Source organism: Malaclemys terrapin, chromosome 22 (genome assembly GCF_027887155.1).
Source record: "Malaclemys terrapin pileata isolate rMalTer1 chromosome 22, rMalTer1.hap1, whole genome shotgun sequence".
NCBI lineage: Eukaryota > Metazoa > Chordata > Testudines > Emydidae > Malaclemys > Malaclemys terrapin.
The window spans coordinates 13,510,546-13,532,843 of record NC_071526.1 but is presented as its reverse complement, the minus strand read 5'-3'; the positions used below and the strand labels follow the sequence as shown (position 1 = coordinate 13,532,843).

Below are 22,298 nucleotides of genomic sequence, written 5' to 3'. Positions count from 1 at the left end.
GGTGGCGGGATCAAGACGTCTGGCCCAGCCAATGGCAGAGACAAATCTGGGGAGAGACAATATTTTATTCAGAAACAAAAATGAGGAACAAATGAGTATGTTCAGGATCTGACACAGGTTTTCACTGGAATGGTTCCAGACTGTACATTAAATAGGTGTATGATTGCACATGGAAAGAGACAGAACCCAGAGCATCTGCATTCACAAAGTGTTATGGGTCTGGGATAGGGATCAACCGTGCCATGGGGAAAAATCCCCTTTCTGATGTTCATGGGTTGCCCATTAAAACAAAAAAGAGTCAACAAAGCCCACTGGGAAAAGTATCTGGTTAGATAATACATTCCGTACCCACAGGGCCAAACCTTGTGGTTCTCGCTCAGCCGGCGTTCTGCCGGAGTGAAGTCTGCCGGGTTTGGCCATAGAGTATTTTGGGATCTCCCAGTTTTGGGAACAGAGTCGTGGGATGTGGGAGACAGACTCTTTCCAAATACACGGCTCAGCAAGCCGACAACAAAAAGCCATTCCTGCTCCGTGGAGGGGAGCCCATTCCTGGTGTTCAAAGCGCCAGGCTGCTTCATTGCTGCTCGGTTCAACCACAAATTATCAACTAATCTTTTAAAGAAAAGTACATTAAAAAAAAAAAATTAGTCTGGCTGCGATTTCCCTCTCAGGCTCAGTCAGCAGAAATGGGGTTCTTCTGGGTAAGGGCTGGGAAATAACCCCTTCAGTACATAGAACGTCCTCCTTAGCATGGGGCAGATACTGAACATGTGTCGTCACCAAGAGTTTTCAAGTTTAAAAATAAACCTCTTCATTGTAACTAACTCTTATTCTGACGAATGTGAAAGTCCCAGTGGAAGTCCCAAGTTAACCATGAGGAGCGTCTATGCCGCAGTGGAGCTAGTGCTTTCCCAGGCAGCTGCAGTTAATGCTGCTCACGCGACGATTCCCCTCCTGCAGCGGATGGGACACAGTCCAGCTAGTCCCAGAGAAAGCTGCTCCTCCACAACAAGGTGAGCACACTCTGCATCCCTCTGAAACAGTTTCCTATCGCTCAGGAGTCCCCAGCCTTTGCTTCAGGATCAAATACTACAAGACAAAAAGGAAATCGAATGATGATATTGCTTAAATCCTGCTAGGCTTGAAACCAGAGGAGCATCTGTCTCTGCAGGTTACCCAGCTACCACTGGAGTCCTCATATGTGGTGAGAAATCTTAAACATTGAAAGGAATGCAACTAAGGCTTGTAGGGCTAGATTTAGGCGTCTTCCTCCCTCTGCTGGCTACTTGCTCATGGCCAGCTCATAGCGCTCTAATATGCAAAGGATCTGTCCTTTGGATTTTGCCTATTCACAAGAGCAGAGGGACGTTGCGAAGTATACACACAGCAATAGTCACAGGCAACAAAGCACTTTACAAACTTAATTAAACCGCGCATGCATGCACACCCATTTGGGCGTGCCCACCCGGCCCGTGTGTGCGCGTGCACGCACACAATAGGTGAATATCCTAATCCCCATTTTATAGACACAGAACCTGAGGCACAAATTGCAAGGTCCCACAGTAAGTCAGCAACAAAAGTCAGGAATACCTTACCCTTGGTCCTAGGTTTAGCAACTAGAAATCTCTCCCCCTTTGTGCCTACAGTTGAAAATAAGCCCCAACATGCCAGGTTTACCGGTGTTGGGTTGCCTAGCAGAGTAACTGGCATTTTAGACAACATCCTCCACATTTAATTGTTTTTAGAGTAGGTTATGGTGTAAGATTGTCAACCCTCAGTGTCCCTCAGCAGCAGGAACTCTTACTAAGAAATACACCGATGACTGCATTACTAATCCCATCCACTGTTGCAGGGAAAACACAGAATTCTGTACGCACATCTTGGTAGGAAAGTGAGGGAAACTGAGGTAGAGGTCTAATGGTTGAAGCAAGGGACTTCCAGGAGAGTCAGTATTCCTGCATTCTACCCCCCGCTCTGCCACTGACTTAACTGTCTGACCTCAGGCAAGTCTCCAAACCTCACCATGCCTCGGTTCCCTATTCAGAAAATGGATGTGATAACACTGACCCATATCTGTAAAGCACTTTGAGACCTTGAGATGGAAGGTACAATAGAAGCATTATTCTATCACCAACTGATCATTGCTAATTCACACTCATGCCTGGAGATTAGCACTGAAGGCAGGATTAGCATGCAAGTGAGAGAACACAACAATAAAGAAATAACAGACCCTACCTCACAAAACATATTTGGATAAACTAGATGAACAAGTGTGGTTTAGAATATGGACTGCAGTACATTCTAGAAGAGCAGTGAAGTCTTTGTAACACACCTATAGCTAACCTCAGCCATATCTTCATCTAATTAGCTGATGTTTACACATGGAAAGTGCTGTACAAGTGTTAAGCATTATCATCTCCTCCAAAAAAGAGAAATGCACCTCCATCATCTGATTAAACTCTTATGTAACTGAATGTTCACCCTGGAAATCCAATCCCCACCACAGTGATTAACTGCAGATTCCTCTTGCAAATGTTTGTCTGGACAAGTTAACCTTTGAACACAGCAAGAGGCAAGGACAGGCTCTTACATTCTTACGGCTCACGATAGCTTGTTGCAGCCACAGCAACTCCATGGTCAAGTGATTTCGATAACACTGGAGGTCGGGAAGAGTTTGAGGCAGCTCCTGTTTTATGCTCTTGAATGGAAGCTCTGCACAGAAATGGAAAACAGAGATTAATTCTATTTATGGGGTTATTTGGTTTTATAGCCTACCCATGTTCCCTTTAGATCCTCTCGTGTTCAGAGGCCAGACTGGGGCGAGAGGTACTCTTCCCAAATTCCACCCACAATCCCAGGGGAACTGAATGTTTTGGTAGAACAATCAGCAGTGAAACAGTTAACCACCTTAACATACAAACTGCTGTCGACAGATTTCAAAGTCAACAATCCATTGCAACAAAGAGAGGCTGGTCACCCCATTTGGAACCAGAATTCTACTTTGTACCATTCTCGCTTCTCATATGGCCCTCATCACTGTAGTATCCAAGAACACATGACTGTTCACCCAAGCCAGTGCACACAGACTCGGAGCAAGCTATTTAGAAAGTTAACCTCTAGTGCATCTTTCATAAGATGTGGGGAATGCAATCAATCACCTTCCTTTGTTTGCAGAGACATACTATACAGAAGCTAGTGTGTTAATATTCCTGTGTGGTTACTGCTGCCAAAGCTGGGACAATCCATCTGTATTATTCACTTTCTGGCTCCATGAGAGGCTGTTTATTTTCTTGTGTCTGGTACATCAAGAAAGAGACTAACCTACTTCCAACTGTATCAAAACAAAACACATGCATGCATGTCCACAAACAGGATAAAAATCAAACACTTTTCTGGGTACAATCCCTACACTCTTGAACAAAATCCATCCTGATGGACGATCATAGTTTTCTAGGGCTACAGCCTACAGTCTTTCCAAGACAGTGTTCCCTAGACTCTGCTCTATACTTGATCATGGTGCCTATGTAGAGAGGTTATAACACTGAGATATTGCCTGCATTGAGGGTCTTGCATAGAGTTAGTCTCTAGGACCTACAAAGAAAGGAGAGCTACATAAAGCTTGTTCCTAACTTAAGCAGCCCAAGCAAGACTATGAGCTTGAAGGGTATGCATAAAGCTGCTTGGAATAGAAAATCTAGCTTGCTTGTGATCAAAGGTTTTGCAGAAAAATCTTTAATCTGATCTCAAATCCAGCAGGGATCTCCCCCTTACCCTATGCTAATAGAAGAGGTGACACGGAATTTATTTAAGCAAACAAAGGTTTGGATAAGAGGGTGTATTTTCCCCTGCAATTGATGCTCACTGGGGGGCAGAACCTACATTTGGAAAATGGGAGGAATTGGATAAGAAGGGTTTCCAGGTGAGAAACCTGGAACCCTGCCCCAAACAGGGGTTGATCAAGGTTTCTGAGCTGGTGTGGAACCAAGTTTAGTTTGTCCTTGCAGTTAAATAACGTGTATCTGCAATGGATAATTTCCTAGTGTAGACAAGACCTTGGAGAGGAGATATGATTTAAACAGGAAACTCATGCGAGGGGCCCCAGACTCCATTCTATGCTATCTCTTGGATAAGGTTCATTGCTCTAGTCTCTCTATTATATTCCTGAGGCTTTTGTCTCCCCAACAATCTAGCTCAGGTGGGTGAGTATGTTGCCAGGTTACACATGCCATGCTGGAAGGGTTCAGAGGTGCTGGCTATAATGTTTATTCCTATTCCTGTTTCTTACCCTGGCTGGCTACAGTAGACCCTGTCTCCAGAACAGTGTTGCTCCATACAGATGATGCGTTGCTATTGTTCTTCCATTCCGTATTCTCCCCTGACAAACTGCAGTCCTGTCCAGTGGATTTATCTGCATCACATACTAAATTTTGCTTCGCTCTGTTGCTTTCACCTCTTGAGACCATCTCATCATCTTGAAGCTGGGCTGTAGGTTTCATGTAACTCCTACAGTCACAATCCTTTTCTGGTTCTAGTGTCTCAAGAGGACAATGCTTTTGCTGCCCTTTATCTGTGTTGTTATGGTCTTTGGATCCAGACTCTTGATCAATTAATCGCTTTACTTTCATCTGCTTCTGGAGAAACAATGTTTGAGAAGTTAAACATGGAGGAGAGTTAACGAATAGAGGGAAGTAATAAAAAAAAATCCAACAAGGTTAGGCTCTTCCTGGCCACGATGATCTCGCTTAGTAGATGTTTGTAACCAGGTCTGATAACTTTCCTCACTACTTTCCAGAAATTCACTCTGCCCACAAAAGAGTTTTAAATGATCATGGTTTGGGAAATGGTTAACAGTTTATATCCAAGCTACATTTTTTTTTTTTTTATAAAGCTTGTTAATGACCCATGTTCAAACACTACAAGAAAGCAAGTCTCAAATAGTGCCTGGTTGTATTATGGACAGATGGGGTTGGTCATGGAGAAGAGACAGTTGGTTATTTCCAGGCTTCAGCACCATGATTTGAGTGGTTAACACATGGCTAGGTCAGTCTATAGCGTGAGATGGAAGCTTTAATTGTGTCAGAAGACAACCAGGTTTCCCCAATATGGCTGTATTTATAGCCTTTAGCCAGACCATAGTTTGAATCCAAGCACAAATTGTGATGATAAAGTCCAGAAACTACCTGCTACATGCAGAAGTGCTGAATACTGTTTTAGCTACACCATTTTTTGTAAGAAATCCCTATTCACAGAGAACATGCCAAACATATCAGCAATGCCAGCCTTTGCCAGGAGTGACTGCGTACCATGAACTGAATGGACCATACCTTTTGAGGAAAGACAGGAGTTGGTATGAAGCGTCCTTTCCACTGCAACTGACCCAAATCCCCTTCAATCTCCTTTACCGTGTTCTCATAGTCCTCCTGTAAGCTTTGGAACCTCTTCCTCACAAGATAACCCCTGACATAGGCCTACAAAGGATAAGACAGAGTTCCCTAAATAGTCAGAGATGGTTGACCACGTTTCCCATTACAGAGAAGATCTGCAGATGCTTCAGAGGGAATGAACAGAACAGGGCAATTATGAGTGATACATCCCCTGTCGTTCACTCCCAGCTTCTGGCATTAGAGGGAGGGCTACCCAGAGCATCAGGTTGTGTCCCTGACCATCTTGGCTAATAGCCATTGATGGGCCTATTCTCCATTAACTCATCTAATTCTTTTTTGACCCCACTTATACTTTTGGCCTTCACACCATCCTACAGCAATGAGTTCCACAGGTTGACTGTGTGTTGTGTGAAGAAATACTTCCTTACGTTTGTTTTAAACCTGCTGCCTATTAATTTGAGTGACCCCCTAGTTCTTGTGTTATGACACAGGTAAATAACACCTCCCTGTTCACTTTCTCCACACCATTCGTGATTTTATAAACCTCTATCATATCCTCCCCTCTACTCAGCTCTTTTCAAAGCTGAACAGTCCTAATCTTTTTAATCTCTCCTTGTATGGAAGCTGTTCCAATCATTCTTGTTGCCCTTCTCTCTTCCAATTCTGATACATCTTCTTTGAGATGAGGTGACCAGCACTACGTGCAACATTCAAGGTGTGGGCATACCAATGGTTTATGTAGTGGCATTATGATATTTTCTGTTTTATCTATCCCTTTCCTAATGGTTCCTAACATTACTATTACTTCACAGCACCTTAGATTATTAAAATGGAAACAATCATTAATAAAATCTTAGGGCCCAATACTGCAAACACTATAAAGCACGATGCTAACTACCCTGGTAGTCCCACTTAAGTCAAATAGACTACTCATGGCCATGAACATTATATCTGGTAGTGAATATTTGCAGGATCAGGCCCTAACTTATTGTTACTGCTTAGGCAACTTGTTGGTTTATTTTTTGTATTTCTTCTGGCTAAGACAGGGAAAAGATCCCATCAATTTCACTGTTTCTCTAGTCAATGTCACTTTCTAGATGTTTAATCTGAAAAAACAGGTTTCAAACACTACAGGGAGATGTTTGTGTGTGTTTTAAAACTGTTTCCACTGGATTTTGTTTTCTACTAATTTTCCGTTTTGTAAAACTTATTTGTACAAAGCCCAAATTCTCTCACTTGGTCTTTTTAAAGTTTCTTAGAATAGAATAAAGAACACAGTTCCAAGTGTGCTTTTCAAGTCACTTCCTCAGAGGGTAAAATTCCAAGTTTTGGGAAACCTCTTTCATTGAGGAGATCCATTTCTCTCCTACAGGCCTATAGGGCTGTTGCCCCAGACCAGTGGTTAAGCTTCTTTTAGACAACACTAAAAAGGCATCCCCTCTTTAAGGAACATGTGACTTACTCATACCATATTAGGGCTTGTCTACAATGTCTCATACCATGGCGCTACTAAGGGCTACTGTGTTTTAAATTCACACCCCACCTTAATCCAAATTAACTTTCAAATGCAAACAAACTCTGAATACAGATAAAAATGCACCCACTTTGAAGTCAATGGGAATTTTGCCACTGACATCAGTGCTGCAGGATCAAGACCCCTAATGTTATTTGTATATTGTGCCTGTTTCTATGAAACACCCAGGAAAAAACTAAAGACAGAAGCACCAAGGAACTATGACACCCTCAGTGAAACCAGAGCAGAGGGGCAAACTCAGCCCTGGAGTAAGAGAACAGCCCACCACCGCCTTCAATGGTGCTGCACCAGTTTACGGTAGGGAGGTGTTTGACCCAGAGTCTCCAGGCTAAGCATAAGCGCAAGAAACAGCAGGAGCTGGGGCAGCAGAAAGAGATTAAGAAAACTTTGCCTCTGATCTCCCCAAGATGTGCCAACACCCGGATGTACCACCCTTCAGCTATACAGCCCCCCCGACCTGCCCCAGCCCCAGATGCATCACCCCACTCCCCAGACATACATCTCCCCCCTCCCCAGATGCATCACCCCACTCCTCAGATATATATAGCCCCAGCTGCACCCCCTCAGATATACAGCCCCCCCCCGGACCTGCCCCACCTGCACCCCCCCTCAGATATACAGCCCCCCCCGGACCTGCCCCACCTGCACCCCCCCTCAGATATACAGCCAGCCCCCCCCCCGGACCTGCCCCACCTGCACCCCCCCCCTCAGATATACAGCCCCCCCCCCGGACCTGCCCCACCGGCACCCCCCCCCCTCAGATATACAGCCCCCCCCCCCGGACCTGCCCCACCTGCACCCCCCCCCTCAGATATACAGCCCCCCCCCCGGACCTGCCCCACCTGCACCCCCCCCTCAGATATACAGCCCCCCCCCGGACCTGCCCCACCTGCACCCCCCCCCCTCAGATATACAGCCCCCCCCCGGACCTGCCCCACCTGCACCCCCCCCTCAGATATACAGCCCCCCCCCCGGACCTGCCCCACCTGCACCCCCCCCCTCAGATATACAGCCCCCCCCCCGGACCTGCCCCACCTGCACCGCCCCCTCAGATATACAGCCCCCCCCCCCGGACCTGCCCCACCTGCACCCCCCCCTCAGATATACAGCCCCCCCCGGACCTGCCCCACCTGCACCCCCCCCAGATATACAGCCCCCCCCCCGGACCTGCCCCACCTGCACCGCCCCCTCAGATATACAGCCCCCCCCCCCGGACCTGCCCCACCTGCACCGCCCCCTCAGATATACAGCCCCCCCCCCGGACCTGCCCCACCTGCACCGCCCCCTCAGATATACAGCCCCCCCCCCGGACCTGCCCCACCTGCACCGCCCCCTCAGATATACAGCCCCCCCCCCGGACCTGCCCCACCTGCACCCCCCCCTCAGATATACAGCCCCCCCCGGACCTGCCCCACCTGCACCCCCCCCAGATATACAGCCCCCCCTCGGACCTGCCCCACCTGCACCCCCCCCCTCAGATATACAGCCCCCCCCCCCGGACCTGCCCCACCTGCACCCCCCCCTCAGATATACAGCCCCCCCCCCCGGACCTGCCCCACCTGCACCCCCCCCTCAGATATACAGCCCCCCCCCGGACCTGCCCCACCTGCACCCCCCCCTCAGATATACAGCCCCCCCCCGGACCTGCCCCACCTGCACCGCCCCCTCAGATATACAGCCCCCCCCCCCGGACCTGTCCCACCTGCACCGCCCCCTCAGATATACAGCCCCCCCCCCGGACCTGCCCCACCTGCACCCCCCCCTCAGATATACAGCCCCCCCCCCCCCGGACCTGCCCCACCTGCACCCCCCCCTCAGATATACAGCCCCCCCCCGGACCTGCCCCACCTGCACCGCCCCCTCAGATATACAGCCCCCCCCCCGGACCTGCCCCACCTGCACCCCCCCCTCAGATATACAGCCCCCCCCGGACCTGCCCCACCTGCACCCCCCCCAGATATACAGCCCCCCCCCCGGACCTGCCCCACCTGCACCGCCCCCTCAGATATACAGCCCCCCCCGGACCTGCCCCACCTGCACCCCCCCCTCAGATATACAGCCCCCCCCGGACCTGCCCCACCTGCACCCCCCCCAGATATACAGCCAGCCCCCCCCCCCGGACCTGCTCCACCTGCACCCCAATACCTGCCCACGCCCCGCCCCGCCCGCGCGCGCCTCACCTGCAGCCTCGTCACCCCCTTCACCAGCCGTTGCTGCTCCGCCGCCATCTCCCCCCGAACCGCCGCTGGCGCCGCCTGGTAACCGGGCTCCGACCGATGACGTCATCGAGCGGCGACAGCAGGCAGGGGATGGGCTCTTCCGCCTGCTTCCCTCCCGCCCCCCGCCCTGCCGCGTCCCCTCCGAGCCTGCGGGAGTTTCTGCCCTCTTGCGGTCACGTGCGGGGCGGAGACCCATTACTGTCGGTCCCACCTAAATCCAGCCCACCCGGGGCTGGCCGTAGACAGCAGGCAAAGGGCAGTGAGGGGCCCCCCTGGCCAAGTGCCACACAGGCTGGGGGTCCCCCCGCTGAACCCCTCGCCACTGGAAGGTAGTGACCCTCTGGAGGGGCAAAAGGGGGCCCAAGCCCCCCCCTTTGCCCCCAACCAGCTGGGTGATGTAACAGCAGAGCCCCATTCCTGCTGGCCGGATGGAGGGGTGGCCAGGCCAAATGCAAGCGAGTGGCATTGTGACCAAGCACAGGGGTTACGCTGCCCCTCAGATTTAGGGTAGCTGGGCCAGTAACCTGGCTCTAGGGTGACCAGACAGCAAGTGTGAAAAATTGGGACAGAGGTGTGTGTGTGGGGGGGGGGGGGTAAGCGACACCTATATAAGATAAAGTCCCAAATATCAGGACTGTATCTATAAAATCAAGACATCTGGTCACCCTACCTTGCCCCCTCCTTAGCAAAATTCTGGGTGCACTGCTGCCTGGAAACAACTGCTTTCATAGGGAAACTTTGCCTCTGTCTGTGGTAGAGTATCTCCCAATGCTTTACCCACATGCCTCCTCGGCCCCATTTTACAGATGGGCTAACTGAGGCAGAGAGCGGTTAATAGACAAGATTTGCAAAACAGTAGCAAGCCTCACTATTTAGGAGCCTAACCCAAGACATTGTAAAGGTGCTGGAACATGCTCAGCATTTTTTGAAAATCAGGCCCCATGCAGGGGTCTCACACATTGGACACCCAATACTTATTAGTCACTTCTGAAAATCACAAGCTAGGAAAGATGCAGGCATTAAACCCAGGAGGCCTGGCTACCCCCTCCTTTGTTTTAAACTTCAGTCTATTTTTCTTTCTTTACACATTAATTAAAGTGGTAGTCAAAACAGCAAAATACCACAATTAGTTTATTTACCTTACAATTTCATTATTTAGTGCTACATTCTACTACTAGAAAATGTGAATATGAGTGTAAGTTTACATGTCAGAACCTTCAGTGTCAAATTGAAGCAGCTTAGATGTTTAAGACTGGATGGGTGTGTAAGTGTAGAAATATTAGTTGTTTAAACTCCTCTCTTCTTACTTTTGATGTCTGGTCTAGCAAAGTCATCATTTCTATCCTTTTTGGAATGGAAATAGTACCCAGCCCACATAGAAAGCATTTCCACAAAAAGCCCGGGGTATTTTGCAAGAGGGGTAGTTATAGGCCTCACTATAAAAATTTTTATCATTGCAAAAATTCAACCATTAAAAAATGTTGGAGGAAAAGGATCAGACAGCAGCAGCGGTGAATGACTTGTTACACTATTAGCAGACATTTTTGTGCTAGCCCCAAAAACTCTGTTTCATTTCAAGTGATCACACTTCTCCTGGTGGTTTCAGTTCTGGGCTGGCAGCTGCACTGTAGAACAGGCGGAAGCTAAACCAACAAAAGCCTTTACTGAGTTTTTCTTGGTTGCTGCTTCTGTGTTTACATTTCAGTTAGTTTCACGCTGGTGACAACTGCCAGATCAACAGGGCTGGAGCCAGAGATATTTTAAATGCATCTGCAGCTCCTGCACAGCTAGCAGCTGTATTCTTCCACTGTTTCACAAACCTGCCTTGGAAAGACGAGGTCTGGGAGCGAGGAAAGAGGGGAGTTTAATCTTCATGGCCTTTCAGGCCTTGATTATTCTGTTGGGAGGACTGTCAACAAGGAAGCCAGTTACAGCAGCAGGTTTTGTGATGTTCCTAGTGGACAAACAGCTACCAGACTGAAACCCACCAAACTCATTTCACTCACAGCCCCTTGAACGGTCCAAACAATCAGAGTGGAACCAACAGCCTGAAAATGAAGTGTTCTATCTCCTATTAACAATACTTTGTTTGCTATGGCACCTTTTATCCAGGAATCTCTAAGAGCTTTATACAAGGTTGCTCAAGTATCATTAACCGCATTTTTAAAAAGAAGGGGGGGGGGAACTCAGGCACAGAGAGGTGCAGTGACTTGGCCAAGGTCACATGGTGAGCTGGGAACAGATCAGGAGAGAGAGAACCCAGCACTGCTGATTCCCAGTCTTTCCTCTACGATTTTCTGGTTTACTTTTCAAGTTACCTTGACAGTGTTTGACCTTTTCAGATGCTCTAAAACTCCTGGATTTTGATACAAAATTATTAGACAACAACATGCCCCTCCCCCAGCCCACCCCAAAACCCCATCTCTTAGGGGTGTCCTTCCTTTTCTACTCCTACATTTCTGTACAGTTCAGAGGTGGCCATGACAGAGATTCAAACTGGTGCAGCTTTCCCTTGGCTCCAGAATCCTCAATGCTGCTCTCTGCCTATGGAGGGACCAGGCAGCCTTTTCAGCTAGACAGTGGCAGCGTCCTCCAGGTCTGGATTCTCCGCTAGGTGCAGCTTTTGGCTGAGTTTTATGTTCAGGAAGAAGAAGAATCGATCAAGCTGCAGCCTCATCACTGACAAGATCCCTGGGGGGAGCGGCTGGAGTTCCTAACACAAACCTTCCAACTGAGCCAGTCTCTGTACCCGGTAGCAACGGCACCAGAACCGGGAGAACCCAGGGGCCATGGCCCCTCCACTTTTTAACATGGGCATGGTTTGGGGAGGCTGGGGACAGCGTTGCCCCCCTAACCTGCATGCCTTGGGCAGGCGCAGAGTGGCGCTGGCAGGGGCTGGGCCGTTCCGTGCCTAAGGTTTGCAGTTCGGAGAGGCAACGCCGCCCTCCGCCACCCAAACTACATCCATGTTAAAAAGTGGTGGGCATGGCCCCATAGCCCCTCCGGTTCCAGCACCAGTGCCAGCACCAGTGCCCCCGCCCCCACTTGTGCAGCACAGGAACGTAGGATTTGGCAATGGTTTGTACCATGCAGTATCCCGCCTCATCAGACCAATGATCCATAGAATATAGCATCTCCCTGCCCCAATAGGACAGTCCAATGGTCCAATAAAAAGTCTGGTCTCCTCCCTCCAGCCATAGTCTGTGCATGGCAGAGATGGGGGAAGGGTTCCTTCCTGACCTCTACCGAGAGCGCTGACATCCTGAAGCAGGAGATTTTACTCCCTCTTGTCCTGGCCAGCCAGTGACGCAGGATTTCCCATACTGGATCAGACCACCGAGCCACCCCAGCTGGGATTCTGTCTCCAAGAGTGGCCAGTACCACATGCCAATTCAAACTGGTCCCACAGTATCCAGCTCCTTGATAGACCCCGGCCATTACTCACTCCATTGGTGGCACCTGGTTACCCTTAGAAGTGGATTCCAGCCAGCATCTATCACCGCTCCGCCTCAGTGCATTAGGGCTCCCTCTAACCTTTTGCCCACTGATGGGCAAAGCACGGCTTGTGCCGCTCAGAGATGTTACTCACACCTCCAGATCCCACCCTCAGGCCCCTCCTTCCAACCCAACCCTCCCTCTAAAATGGTCTCCTACAGAGGTCTCCATGACAGGCTTGCTGGAAACCTTTGGCACCAGCAGAGTCGTGGCGTCTTTGAAACCCCTGGCAATTCCCAAGGAGCCGCCAAGCTCTACAGGGCTCCCTGCCTAGAGACTCTGGCAGAAGATGACCAGCATCTATTAATGGCATCTCAGATCCAATGCCATGGTCTGGGGAGATATTGGAGAGTGGCGATCAAGTGTCTCAAAGCGGATTCCCTCTTCCCTTCCCTGCCTGAGGGGTCACCCGGCTGTGCACATACAAAACAAGCCCCCTGAAGAATCCCCTGGCCCCCATAGGCCCCGGCAGAAGGATACATGGAGTTGCTGAGCTCTTCCAACTGAAAAGGGAAACAGAACCACCATTAGAATAAGCACAAGCAGCTATGACAATAAAGGGAACAGGGCCCCACTTTGCCTTTGAAGATCATTAGGGGGCATTATCTGTATTGTGGTAGCCCCCAGAGGGGGTCAGGGCCCTGTTGCGCTAGTCACTAAGAGCAGCACGGTCTAAGTGCGAGGCTTGGAGGGAGCAGGGATGCGTTCGAGGGACGGCTCAGGGATCAGCCCAGGAGGAGAGAACTCTCTGGTACTCACATTAGTCAGCAGCTGATCTAGGTTACTATCCGCCACCGTCTTCTTCTGGTCCTCAGCGAGCTCCTCCACGTAGACATCCAGGCTGAAGTGCAGGCGCGCCAGCTTCTCCTGCATTTCCCGGACGTGCTCCAGCTGCTCGAAGGAGCACTCCTTCCCTGTGCCACCCAGGAGAGGGACCTGGTTACACTCAACCACCAAGACACATCCCCTTGCAGTAGAGATTCCTAACCAGCTCTCCCGGGGTTTCCCATTACAGATGGGCCGGGCCTGCCCCAGACATCACACAACAGCTAGCAGGAGCCTCCCAGATTAGCCAGATCTTCCAGTGCCAGCCGTGGTGGCTTTGGGTGGCCCTAGCTCCCAGCACCCCTAGGGCCAGGCATTGATGCTTTGGGGACCCCATTCAGGCTGATGAACCCCTCCTTTAGAGGAGTTGCCCCCTGCTTACCAAAGGCCTGCAGTTTGCCCGAGTGGAAGTCGTTGAGCAGGTTCAGCAGCCCACCCTCCATCTCGTAAACGTCCGAGACGTCGGTCAGGAAGGAGTGCTGCAGAGGGGCCCCCAGAGCTGCGCCCCCACTGCCTCCAGGCTGAGGCAGACGAGATTTCTCCTTGTTCACCCTAGATAGAAAACACAAACCCACCTGAACATTGGCTGGAGGCTTTCCATGCCGAGAGATGCAACCTCCTAACTTGTTAGCCTTGTCTTTCCTCCAAGGAGCTCCCGGTTCTTTGTAAGTACAGCAGCCTGCTACTCACAGCTAAAAGGAGCTATTGCTGTAGCTCCCGTCCTAAAAAACATCATTTCTGGAGCATGTTCCCGACATTTGCAGTAAGCGATCGTACTGGAACGCTGCTTCACCTTCCCCCAAACGTGCCTGACCAGCATCGCCGAGCATTCGGGCACAACTCGAGCCCTGGGTAGCTCAAGCAGGAGTGGCCTGTGTGGTTTTGGTGCTCGCAGTCTCAGGTTTAATACCTGGGGACATGCAGCATTTCTAACCCAGGCTCCCCATCATCCCAGCCTCCAGCACTGACCTTTTGAATTTGGCCCGTTGCTTTGGTGAGGGCAGGTGAGGCAGCCCCAGAGAGAAGGTGGTGCTTTTGCTGGTGGGGACGGGCAGCTTGCGCAGAGCGCTGGATGAGACAGGCTGAGCTAAGCCAGGCTTCGGACTCCTCTTCTTCTTCTTGTCTTCCATCTTGAGAACTCGATCCCCGGGCAGGGGCCAGTCACAGGCTCCGTTACACACTGCAGCAGGGAACCTCTGGGCACTGAAAGAAGGAGACACTGTTCACAAAGGAGACAAAGCTCCTCTTTCACCCCCTTTCTCCAGCTTCAGCTATTCAAGTGCCGACAGAAGCTTCTCCCATGTGGATCACCTACAACAGGGGTAATCAATCAGCGGACCGCGGGCCCAAGCCGGACTGCCAGACGCTTTTGAACAGACCCCCAAAGTCTTTTTAATTTATCATCTTTTTTTATTATTTTCTCTGGAATCTGGACCTTTCACTATATCTAGACCGAGAAATTTGGACCGTGACAAAAAAAAAAAAAGATGGATTACCCCTGACCTGGGGGCTAAGAAAAAGAATGCTCGGTACTTCCCAGATTTCCCTCTGCCCCAGATCAGATCTGCCTGAGGTATTTATCTGAGCACTTCACAATCTTGAGGGTATTTATCCTCACCACACTGGTCTGAGACAGGGAAGTGTTATTCCCATTTAACAGATGGGGAACTGAGTCAGAGAGGGACTCATGCCAGGTCACACACGTAGTACGGCAGAGCAGGTTTTGAACCTGGTTCTTCTGACCCCCCAGGTCACCCTTTAACCACTGGGCTTCTTTTCCTTTTCACCACAAAGCATTTTTCTGAAGGGTGGGAACAGCACCCAGAGCCTCTCCAGAAACGGCCCCCACAGCAAGGGGTGCCTGCAAACAGGAGCCAGGAGGAGGAGTTAGGAAAAATTACTGAATCAAATGACCAATAGAACAGGATCCAGACAACCTGCTTTGCCCAGCCTCACTCCCAGTCCCTGCCTTTGGGTCTGGAACTGGGTGGGTCTGTGGCAGCAAGTTCCACTGAAGCCGCTCTTTTCAGCCAGGAGGATTCTCAAGTGCCTGCCAAACGAGGAGCCACACCAGCTGCTGCTGAAATGCAGCCACCTCTGGGATAAGAGGGAGCGAGACACAGGGGTGCACGAAACTCCCTGTTCAGCATGTATTACATATCCCCCTTTATGCCCATTCCACTGTGGCAGACCTCTGCTGCAGGTCCCAGCTAGGGGACTCAGGCCTGTAGTGGCTCATGCTCTTAGGTCCCCAGTTCTGTCCGAGCTGAAGGTCACTACTTTGGTTTTGCATCACATCCAGAAGAGGACAGCGCCCTGGTGGTATAGGGCCCCTAGCACCATGCTGAGGCACTGGGGTCAGTATTACTTTCATTCACAGGGACCTGTGTTACCACTGGAGGTCTCCTATCAGAGTACAGTGCGTGCCACAGAACACTGCCTATTCACTGCCCCAGGAAGCTGCAGTAACCACAGTATCATTTTCAAACCAGTCACTATGTTGAGCATGGCCTGTTGCACTTACCCAGCCTGACCCTGCTTAACAAGATCAGATGAGATCACAGCCTGAGGGGATGTATTTGGTTCTCAAGGCAGGAGAAGAAATATTTAAATACCCACACATCCAAACAAGCACATACCCTGGGTCTCTCTCTCTCTCCCGCCCCCTGGTGCCTTTCCCAATGTTTTACTTTCTCTTCTTTCTACATCTGTCCCCTCAAATATTAAAATGCACTCTATGTGTGAGTATATTTGTAAGTTTCAAGGCTCTCTTTGTATCTAACAAGATAGGGACGTGGGGGCAAGGAAATGAAGCAGCTATTACATTTTTCTCCAAGCGCTGTATAGAAATGTTAATGTTTAAGATGAATCAAAATCCTGGTTTTTAAAGTGACGTTCTCAAGTGAGCATTAAACACTGATCAGTCGTAATCTCCACCAGCAGATGATATTTTCCTATTACAGATCCTCAGCTGGCCTAAAACAGCATAGCTCCATTGAGGTCAGGAGTTTGCCCATTTACACCAGCTGGGGACCCAGCCCATCGAGCTATATTGATTTACCCCAGCTGGGGATCTGGCCCATTACATTCAAACAGAAAAGGCCAGGCTGGACAAGCAGGCTGAAGCTCAGAGTAAGAGCCCAGGTCAAGAAGAGAGGGTCAAGGACATTTTGGGGGGGGGTTTAAAGGCAAGAGGAATTAGATGAGGGTGTTGATGACACTTGCTCTGGGTTTATTTCTATTTAATTACCTACAGTGATTTTTGACCTGCACAAGCGAGTATTATTTATAAACAACATTTTATATTGAAATGAACAAATGAGAGGGACTGTTCAGTCATTTTGTCTGTTATTTGTTAAGAATTAGGCAAAAGGGGCCCTGGGGAGCAAACTGTGCACCTCCCCAGAGATGGGGCAGGGCAAGATTCACCCACCCCAACGTCCTCAAATCTGGGGGGTGGAGGGGAAATCACATCAGGCAGGGAAAGATGATTTGGATCTCCAGCCTCAGCAGAGACTATCAGCCAGGGGCTAATTAGTTCCAACTGAAAGGGTTTTGTTTTGTTTTATTTTAAACATACACCTGATAGGAGGTCACCAAATGAAGACTGCTTTAATGTACTGCTGACATGGGATTTGAACCTGTGACCAGACATGAAGGGCTCTATCCCATCACTCTAAGCTGTGCAGAACTCTCCTGCTATATTCTTTAGAGACTGTACATTTCAGTACAGGACTTGTGTGTGTTTGTACAATGCCTCCTTTCGCAATGGAGCCCAGATCCAAATCAAGGCCTCTAGGCACTACTGCAGTCTAGGATTCCTAGTTACACTGGATTGCTTCTAGGACCCAATTTAGCATGGGAACACTTTGGCAGGTCGAAGCAACAAGCCCAAACCCAGCCCTGTGGCGATATCTCAGCAGAAGGGGGGTTCCTGCCGACTTTTATACCAGCCCCATTGATCAAGCTTTAATAACACACAGCAGGGTTCCCGCTAGTCTTCCTCCAGACTCATTTCCCATTGTTCTGTACAATGGCACCTCCGTGAAGCGGTTAGCTGCTGGCTCTGATCAAAGCCCAGTCGTAGGCTGTGGAAACAGATCCCTCTTTGTTCAGTATGAAAATGGCTGTGGTTCAGAAGAAGTTACCCGGACAGCTATTTCAGAGTATCCCGTTTAAAAAAAGAAAACAATAGCCGCAGCATAGGCACTCCATTTAGCGCCGTCCATCCCCCAGACATTGGGCAGGCAATTAGCAGATTCAGAGCCTATTTTCATTTCCACCCGAGCATTACAAGCCCGGGGAGCCAATGGCCAGAGACGAGAAATGCCACGGTGTGAGATCAAGATGACACCACCAGCCTCCCCTCCCAGTCCCATCCCTTCCCAGCAAATTGCAGGACTCCCGCACCCTGGTCTCGAACCTCCCTGCTCCCCCCCCCCTTCCAAAACCCCACAGCAGAAGCAGCTGCAGAATGAAGCGGCATATGCCCCGTGCACGGAACAGAACCCGCAGAGCAACAATGCAGCCGGGCAGCGTTCCAAAAGGGAACGTTCGGCCCGCCTCCGTTCCACCCCCCCCTCCCGTGCCAAGCCAAGAGCCCGCAGAGGTGAAACTCACCTGAGAGGCACCCCCCGTGCTAAGGCTACAGCGACCTGACCCCGTTCTGCTCCCGGCGGCAGAGCGCCCTGCAAGACTCCGTGTCAACAGCAGCCGGGCCCACGCAACAATTTGCATTTAAAGGGGAAGGGGCCTTCCTTCAGCCTAGGCGGGGCTCTTCAGACGCGCAGTCCGATGTCCGGAGATCAGGTCATTCACACGAGGGACAGGTTTTGATTTCATTCCCGTGTAACTTCTCCCCTGCCCTGACTTCAGTGGGGCAACTGCTGACTGCCACCCGTTTCATGAGAGCGGAGTTCAAGCCCGGGGTTTGCTTTCATGTCCTTGGGTTCCCCTGCCTGATTTCGTTGTCAGGGACATGGGTGCCACATAGAACAGCTCCAGTGGTGTGAAACTGGTGTGAGACAGGATCACTGTCTCTCTGTCACAGGCACGGGGCGCCGCCAGAGTGTCCGTTTACAGCTGCTGAAGATCTGGTTCAGTGCCTCTATCGCGGTAGTTTTCAAACTTTTGTCCTGGTGACCCCTTTCACACAGCAAGCCTCTGAGTGCCACCCCCCTTAGACATTAAAATCACTTTTTTATATATTTAACACCATTATAAATGCTGGAGGCAAAGCAGGGTTTGGGGTGGAGGCTGACAGCTCGTGACCCCTCCATGAAATAACCTCATGACCCCCTGAGGGGTCCCAAACCCCAGTTTGAGAACCCCTGCTCTATCACACTCTCACCCTTTCCTTTCCTATATGGAATATATTCCAATTTTCCTTTTAGCAGAAATGTGTATTGAAACTGCTAGAGACTCATTAAAATGAGATGGTGTTGCCAGCCCTCACAATTTTATCTCAAATCTCACAACATAGGGTCTTTCTTTCCCTAAAGCCCCAGCTCATGGAGTCATGTGATTATCTCAGCTTAAAAGAAAAGTAAGCTTCTAGCCCTCCTGGCTGCAGAGAAAAGCTTGAAAATGTGACCCCCTAAAAGCACAAAATTCGACATTTACTATTTTTAAAAAATGAAGTCATTCTCCTGATTTTTGGGGCCCGACTCATGATTTTTTTAACTCTTAAGGAATGTCTATATAGTATTTTGGAGTGAGCCTCCCAGCCTGGGGTCAAGAGACATGGGCCGGGGGACTTGTGCTAGAACTCTAAAAATACCAGTGTTAACAGTGCTTTGAAGTTTCAGTTTGAGCTGGAGTTTAGGCTTTGAAGCATGGTTGGGGGGGTCATATGTCTGTTGACCCAGGCTGGGAGGCTTAGTCCAAAATACTGTGTAGACATACATTTAAAGTTCACTGTGGCAAACAGGGCAATCTCCTGGATGAACCTTACTGAATTAAATTCAATACCTTTGGTGTTGATGGTATTAAAATACAGTTGTTTACATGTCATTATGGGATTGTATGTAATTTTCCTAGGAGGCACGACTAATGTAAATCTTGGGAAATGGTAGGAACTTCAAATGACTTTTTGAAACAATATGAACTTTTAAAATGAAGTGGGTTTCTCAGGAAATCCCTAGGGGGCAGGAGTAGTGTGCTAATATAATTCCTCTGATTAGTCAATAACTTGGCTTATGGAAGTTTTGCCTCCAGGAGAGGACCCATTGTCTGGCTGATTACCTTTTCATGGTCTCTTTGAAGACCCCCATTGTGGATAAAGGACTCACTCACTGATCCATGATGGATCTTGTTCTGAGCAAAGGGTGTTAACAAAATTGAAACCACCAGCAAACCCGTGTGGGGATTTGAAGGCCTGTTCACCAGCCAGAGCCCATGTTGGAGTTGGGGTGATCTCTGGGAAGCTTATTAGCACGTGTGTAGGTTCTTTTATTGTTTTTAATATGTTTTGTCTGTATTGCTTTTACCTTGAGACTAAAACGTGCTTGCAACCGTTCAGCCTGGAAATACCCTGATCAGAAGGGAGAGAACCGTGGGTCTCCACCCAAGAGAGGCCACAGCTGGGGAGCTGGCAGCCTAGAGTGGGTGCCCTTGCTGGACCATAGAGGAGGAATGCAGGTGCAGGTGCCCTGAACTGATGTAGGATAATACTAAATTATATATTAAAATATATAGTATCCACGTTATATATTGTATTGGTAAAATTATTCTAGAAAGCTATTAATACTTTTACTACACATGTGCTGTAGCATTAATATAATCCCTTTATAAATATATCATGATTATAAACAGACTTTGAATGTTGAAAAAATTATTGAAATATTGGCCATGCTAAAACTGATTCTGCCATTTCTTTTGAACCTTCCATCCTCATGGATCTGGATCCGGCTCCCGCTGACATTGATGGGAAAAGCCTGCAGTACACTGTGTCATACAGGAATTGCCCGTGGGCCCTAGCAGGGTAGTGGGTCGGTGATATAGAGAGGAGAAATATTGTTCCTGGCAGGGCCCAGAATGGGCTAGTATGCAGCGGGACAGGGGCGTGGCACCTGTCTCAATCTGTCATCTTGTTCTCCACAATCTCAGCTTTCATACGTAAAATAAAATAATCATAATAAGTAAGTCTCTAACTGTTATGGTTGTGAATAAAATCTCAAAAATGTGAACCAAGCAGAACTACAGCAGAGAGAAATCTGCAGAGAGCCTGGAACAATGGCTCGGAGAGGTGTGAACTGCCTCATTCACCTAAGAGAGACTAGCGGGGTGAGGTAATATCTTTTATTGGACCAATTTCTGTTGGTGAAAGAGACAGGCTTTCCAACTTAAAGTGCACTGTCCAGCTAAAGAACCGCATTTTATTTGGTAAGGAAATGTTAAAAGCTAGCTGTAAAGGAGGGCTCGGGCCCCGCTGGGTGAACATAACCCTCAATCCCCCTCTCAGAACACCGCATGTCAGAGCCTGCAGCAGCCCAGCTGGTTGGCAAAGACACAGGGGACGGAGGAGGTTCACCACAGGTGCAATACTAGCCTTATGGATGCTGCTTCCCAACCTCCCAGTGCTGACAGGCTCCAGCAGCAGGCTCCATTTCCAGGACACCTGGGGAGGTTGGGCAACATCTCCTGATAGATGCTTCCTGCCAAGCCCTTCCTCTTTCAAAAGGCACCACCTGCTTTTTGCCCTCCACTCCACAGCCCCTTCCAGCTGACCATTAACAGCCATGCTAGGACTGGTGCTTCAGAGGTACCATTTGGGGAGATCGCCAGGGGTAGCTGTAGTTCAGAGCAGGGTCCCCTAGGAGTGCTTAGTACAAGGGGTCACACAGCAAGCTGAGGAAAAAGGCCCTCACAGGGGGGAGGCTGTTGGGATGGCATCCAGACAAGTCGATTTCCCTCGGACGCCTTATGTTTAAAGCCGAGCCTGGCAGTTTTCAGCACCCAAAGGCCTCCGGCTCCGTGGGCTGGTGCATTACTCAAGTCTTTGCCTAACAGCCCAGGGAGAAGCTGTGCTTCCCTTTACATCTCATTAATGGAAATCCCTGCTTCTAGCTCTCCTTGAGCGAGCGTAGGCACCCCTTACAGCCTGAAGGGACGCTCAAAGCCAATCCTGACTTGGGTAGGCTGGTTCTTTGCCACCCCCAGCTTCACCAGCAGTTGTTCTGCCCGGGGACAGGATACACTGCAAGCCCAACTCACGACAGCCACAAGACCTGTGTAAAATTGGGCTCATCTGGAGTGACATCCCCACGAAGGCAAAATCAAAACTGCAGCTCAGTGCCATTGAGGTTACATGGCACCAAGGAGAAGAGCATGGGGAGGAGGAACAGGGGACAAGACCCCGGGCCAGTGTTTGGCAAGCGATGAACAAAGGGCCAGGCCTGAGGTAAAGCAGCCAATTCCTTGAATGCTGTTTGAGGCTGGCAGGCTCAGGCCATGTCTACACTATATAGGCAAAATACTTCTAGTGTGGATGCAGCTTAAAACCAGCAAAACTGCACTTCTGCTGATATGGCTTATTCCAGCCACCCTGAGCAAGATAAGCTAAAGTTCTGTTTTGGTGAGATAGCTGTGTCTACACTAGTGGCTGTGGTTGGCACAGCTCAGTCGGTCAGTGATCATTGCTCTTCGCACCCCAGACCGACAAAACTCTGCGGGCAGGAGAAGTCTGTAGTGTAGACACAGCATCAGCATTCTTGGGTGGAAAGGGTACAATGTACTGCACCTTGTCCACAGCTCTTGCTAAAATGCTGAACGGGCTCCCAGCTCATCAATGCTTCCTCCTAACACAAAGGAGGGCCTTGTTATGGTGCAGCCCCACAAGCA

At 49.7% G+C, this 22,298-nt stretch overlaps 2 protein-coding genes across 3 annotated transcripts; both read right to left on the bottom strand.

Annotated features, from left to right (window-relative positions):
• Positions 1 to 47: 47 nt before the first annotated feature.
• On the bottom strand, positions 48 to 9,184 carry IQCC (IQ motif containing C). Of its 2 annotated transcripts, none has more exons than XM_054012121.1 (5): positions 9,099 to 9,184; positions 5,325 to 5,468; positions 4,286 to 4,631; positions 2,591 to 2,712; positions 48 to 1,089 (listed from the first exon to the last, which is right to left on the bottom strand). In XM_054012121.1, exons 1-5 carry the CDS (start codon positions 9,144 to 9,146, stop codon positions 1,048 to 1,050), a joined length of 702 nt encoding a protein of 233 aa, XP_053868096.1. In that variant the 5' UTR covers positions 9,147 to 9,184; the 3' UTR covers positions 48 to 1,047. The 2 variants fall into 2 exon arrangements, with proteins under 2 accessions (XP_053868096.1, XP_053868097.1); XM_054012122.1 differs by having other exon boundaries at positions 4,286 to 4,628.
• A 1,172-nt stretch (positions 9,185 to 10,356) lies between these two features.
• CCDC28B (coiled-coil domain containing 28B) lies at positions 10,357 to 18,491 on the bottom strand. Its single transcript, XM_054011825.1, has 6 exons — positions 18,078 to 18,491; positions 14,427 to 14,660; positions 13,840 to 14,009; positions 13,392 to 13,546; positions 13,113 to 13,135; positions 10,357 to 11,764 (listed from the first exon to the last, which is right to left on the bottom strand). The coding sequence occupies exons 2-6, from the start codon at positions 14,585 to 14,587 to the stop codon at positions 11,710 to 11,712; spliced, it is 564 nt and encodes a 187-aa protein (XP_053867800.1). The 5' UTR covers positions 14,588 to 14,660; positions 18,078 to 18,491; the 3' UTR covers positions 10,357 to 11,709.
• Between the last annotated feature and the right edge of the window lie 3,807 nt (positions 18,492 to 22,298).

Bases quoted from the DNA above. Each gene is read 5' to 3' on its own strand.
- IQCC (XM_054012121.1), bottom strand. From the start codon at position 9,146: ATGGCGGCGGAGCAGCAACGGCTGGTGAAGGGGGTGACGAGGCTGCAG. The intron at 4,632-5,324 runs GTATGGTCCATT...TTGTTTCTCCAG, and splicing joins CTCCTGTCTTTCCTCAAAAG to AAGCAGATGAAAGTAAAGCG. The intron at 2,713-4,285 runs GTAAGAAACAGG...ATTTCTGTGCAG, and splicing joins GTCTACTGTAGCCAGCCAGG to AGCTTCCATTCAAGAGCATA.
- CCDC28B (XM_054011825.1), bottom strand. From the start codon at position 14,587: ATGGAAGACAAGAAGAAGAAGAGGAGTCCGAAGCCTGGCTTAGCTCAG. The intron at 14,010-14,426 runs GTCAGTGCTGGA...TTTTCTATCTAG, and splicing joins CAACGGGCCAAATTCAAAAG to GGTGAACAAGGAGAAATCTC. The intron at 13,547-13,839 runs GTAAGCAGGGGG...TGGGTGGCACAG, and splicing joins GGGCAAACTGCAGGCCTTTG to GGAAGGAGTGCTCCTTCGAG.